At 66.8% G+C, this 3,883-nt stretch overlaps 1 protein-coding gene across 1 annotated transcript; it reads left to right on the top strand.

Moving 5' to 3' along the window:
• The first annotated feature begins 245 nt into the window (after positions 1-245).
• Positions 246-1,483, top strand: LOC133768344 (mitochondrial ribosome and complex I assembly factor AltMIEF1). The gene is made up of 2 exons (XM_062202821.1): positions 246-322; positions 1,243-1,483. Exon 2 carries the CDS (start codon positions 1,271-1,273, stop codon positions 1,481-1,483), a length of 213 nt encoding a protein of 70 aa, XP_062058805.1. The 5' UTR covers positions 246-322; positions 1,243-1,270.
• Positions 1,484-3,883: the final 2,400 nt, after the last annotated feature.

Below are 3,883 nucleotides of genomic sequence, written 5' to 3'. Positions count from 1 at the left end.
CGCCCACGACGCGACCCCCGCGCGGCCGCAGCCCAGGAGGCGGGGCCCAGGCGCCCTAGGCAGGGCCGGCCCTCGGTGACGTCACAGACGGAGGCGGGGTTCGGGGCTGGGGGCGTGGCCCCACGAGAAGGCGGGGCCTCCCTGGGAGGGAGGGCGCCGAGGGGAGACCGGAAGTCTCTCCGCCTCCGCCCGCCTCCGTGCTCCCTTCAGTCCCGCCCTCAAGGTCGTGTCCCGGAAGTAAAGAGGCCATATTGATGGGTGACCCGGAGAGAGGCGCCGGGCGAGAGGCGAGTGCCGAGGAGTGGTAGCGCGCGGCCCGCGGGTGAGTGGGGGGGAGGCTGAGGGCTGGCGGCGGCCGGGCGGCCGGGCGCTTCCCGCGCGTGCCCGCCAGGCCGGTGCCGGTGGCTCGCCTCGGACGGGGCCCGGGCCACTGCCTGCTGCCGGGGGTCTCGCCCGGCCCGCCCTGGACTTTCACCCTGGGAGGCCCCGCCGCCTCCGGACTCCTCCGCGGCCCCGAGCCGGCCCGCCCCCGTCTCGGGGACTCCGGGCGACCTTGTCGCAGGGCCGAGCACGTCTGTGGATTTTCTGCCCCCCCCCCCTCCGGCGGCGGGGAAGTGCTGCGGCTCACGTAGGAAGTTACCAGCCCGAGGGCTAGCGGGCGGCCGGCCTCGGGCCCGCAGCCAGAGAGCTCCCTGTCCAGTGCCGTTTGTCGTGCGTGGAGGGTTCCTTCGGCGAATGTCTGAGCCCGTGGTGTGCGCCGGGCGCCCGATGGGACAGGCGGGGGAGCACCCGCACATGGGCGCCCGTAGGGGCGGGCGGAGCCGGGGTCGGCGTGCGGCCCGCCGCGTTACAGGTGTGCACCTGCGAGTTGGCCAGGTCGCTTCCTTCCCGGGGGCCGATGGTGAGGACACGGCTTGTGGATGGGGTAGAGGAGCTGTCCCGTGGGCACCGGTGGTAGCACCGCTGTGTAAGGTGTGCGGGAGGAAGGCGGTGCTCAGGCCGCTGGCTGGGACCTGGGGTAAGCGCAGAGCGGCGGGGGCTGGTGCTCACGACGGGCCCCTGGTCCACCCGCGCTTCCCCAGCTGCGCTGGCGGGAGGCTGGGGCCCGGGCCCCGCCCTGGCGCTAGGTTGTGTAGCCTTGGGAGACTGACCCGGGGTGCAGAACCGCTCGCCCTGGAAGGCTGCGACCCCTCGTGCCCGAAGCTGTGACTCCAGGCGTCCGTGTGTTTGCGTTCGTTGCAGCGTGACGCCCAGTCCCTGCCAGTCCCCCATGGCCCCGTGGAGCCGGAAGGCCGTGCTGAGTCTGTACCGGGCGCTGCTGCGCCGGGGCCGGGAGCTGCGCTACACCGATCGGGACTTCTACCTCGCCGCCGTCCGCCGAGAGTTCCGGAAGAATCTGAAGCTAGCGGACCCCGAGGCCCGAGAGAGGCAACTACAGAAAGGCCTGGTGTTCCTCCACAGCAAGCTGGGGGGGCTCCTCTAGGGGCCTCTCCGCCCGCCCGTCAGGACAGGGGCCTGCTCTCCCCCACGGACAAATGCGCTAAGGAGCCCCAGGTGCGTAGGCCCCTTGCCTCGGGGTTCATCCTCCCTGAACCCCGGGCCAGAAAGGGGGACCTGACCTTTTAACGACCAGCGTGCTTGCTTGGGTCACTGGAAACGTGTGGGGTTCCAGACGTGTTCACTGAAGTGGTCGGTTGTTGACGGAGAAGAACAGACCCTGCGTTTGACTCCTGTCAGCGTTCATGTCACAGAACGTCCTACACATGCGTGTCAGTCCCAGGCTGGTTCACCCGGAGCGGATGCAGCCATGTGGGGCTGCTCGTGTTCCCAGCGCAGAGTCCGTGCCGTGCGGCACAGCCCGTGAAGCGGGCACAGGTGCAGACCTCAGCGCTGCTGCCGATCCCGGCACCGTCACGGAGGGCCGGAGCTTGGGGCATCAGCGGACTGTTCTGGGCCCCCGTTTCCCCCTTAGGTGGAGAATGTGTACAGGCTGAGTCCCCTATCAGACGAGATCGGGCGCGTCCGGGGTGGTGTGGCCATACACGAGTGTCCCCTATCAGACGAGATCGTCCGGCGTGGTGTGGCCGTACACGAGTGTCCCCTATCATACGAGATCGGGCGCGTTCGGCGTGGTGTGGCCGTAGACGAGTGTCCCTTATCAGACGAGATCGGGCGCGTTCGGCGTGGTGTGGCCGTACACGAGTGTCCCCTATCAGACGAGATCGGGCGCGTTCGGCGTGGTGTGGCCGTACACGAGTGTCCCCTATCAGACGAGATCGGGCGCGTTCGGGGTGGTGTGGCCGTACACGAGTGTCCCCTATCAGACGAGATCGGGCGCGTTCGGGGTGGTGTGGCCGTACACGAGTGTCCCCTATCAGACGAGATCGGGCGCGTTCGGGGTGGTGTGGCCGTACACGAGTGTCCCCTATCAGACGAGATCGGGCGCGTTCGGGGTGGTCTGGCCGTACACGAGTGCCCCCTATCAGACGAGATCGGGCACGTTCGGGGTGGTGTGGCCGTAGACGAGTGTCCGTATCAGAGGTGCTTCGCACCGGAAGGGTTCAGATTTCAGGATTATTCAGATTATTGCATGTGCATAATGAGCTCGGGAGGGGCCCAGTTTAAACAGTTCCCCTGTGTTTCGTACCACACCTGCCGTGCGTAGCCTGGAGACAGGTTGATGCTGTGTTTTCAGTGTACCGCGGGAGGGCAGGGCCGGGATTCTGCACTTGGGGCCTCACGTTCTCAGGCTGTGTTGATGTTAAGTTTTGGGTTTTCAGGTTAGGAATGCTCAGGCCTACAGACCTCTTCCGGCTGTTATGGGAATTAACCTAGTGCACGCACAGCGCACTTCGATGAAGCTTGGCATGTGTGTGGCTCTGTTTGCGCTCCACGCCATTGTCATCAGGAGGTCCTGCTGTAGCGTCAGGACCTTCCCGGCGAGCCTTGCTTGGCTGCGGCGCTGTGGCGGGCCCTGGGGAGAGAGCCACCCACCTGGAGGAGTTGGGTGTGAGGCGGCGTAGGCTGGGGCTGGGCGCAGGGCCGTGAAGACCGCACTCTGCCCAGGGTGGGACTCATGGCAGCTCTTGGAAGAGGCCGCGGAGGTTTCCCTCGTGAGGAGTCGAGGCTTCCTGGGCAGGGGTCGAGTAAGTGAGTGGCTGCCGTGGAAGCCGCAGATTGATGGAACGATGCTGCGTAAGGCCGGGGGCTGGCCGGGGGCTGGCCGGCCGGAGGGACATGGAGTTTCCCGGAAAGGTGGCTGTGGTGCTGCTACCAGGGGTCGTCACGGCTTTGGGAGCAGGGGAGTCTGGCCCGTGTGTGTCTTGGGGCGTGCCGGGGTAGGGTGGAGAGTAAGCTGGTCAGCGGTCCGGGGCAGCCAGGCTGAACAGATGAGGTTGGGGGATTGGGTGGTGAGGGCGGCCGCGTGTGCACTGCTGGCCGAGGCAGAACACGAGGCGGGGGCTGTGCCTGGTGCCTGCCAGTCAGGTCGAAGGTGCTGTTCGTGACAGGGAACGTGGAGGAGCCGTCTTACGTAGTAACTGCTGGTTCTCAGCCCCGCTCCGGCAGTTCAGGGCCAAGGCTGGGGTGCTGCCCACAGGGCCGTGTCACCCAGTGAGGGAAGGGAGGCACTGAGACCTTAGTGTTCTGTTCTGTGAGTTGTGCTGTGCCCTGCCATCACCATCCCTCAAAAGCAGACCGGGTGCCAGGGAGAGGGGTAACAGTTCACTCCTGCTGCAGATACCGAAGGCGTCAGAACACACTGGGAGCCTGGCAGTGAGTGAGCCAGAAGGCCTCCAGGAAGCTTCCGGAATGGTGGTGAGGAGCGAGGAGATGGGAGCCGAGCTGTTGTGAGCCACCGGGACCCCCGGGCTTTGGTTCTTCC

The sequence above is a fragment of the Lepus europaeus genome, chromosome 10, assembly GCF_033115175.1.
Source record: "Lepus europaeus isolate LE1 chromosome 10, mLepTim1.pri, whole genome shotgun sequence".
Taxonomy (NCBI): Eukaryota; Metazoa; Chordata; class Mammalia; order Lagomorpha; family Leporidae; genus Lepus; species Lepus europaeus.
The sequence above is the reverse complement of the archived record's forward strand: the minus strand, read 5'-3'. Positions and strand labels throughout refer to the sequence as shown.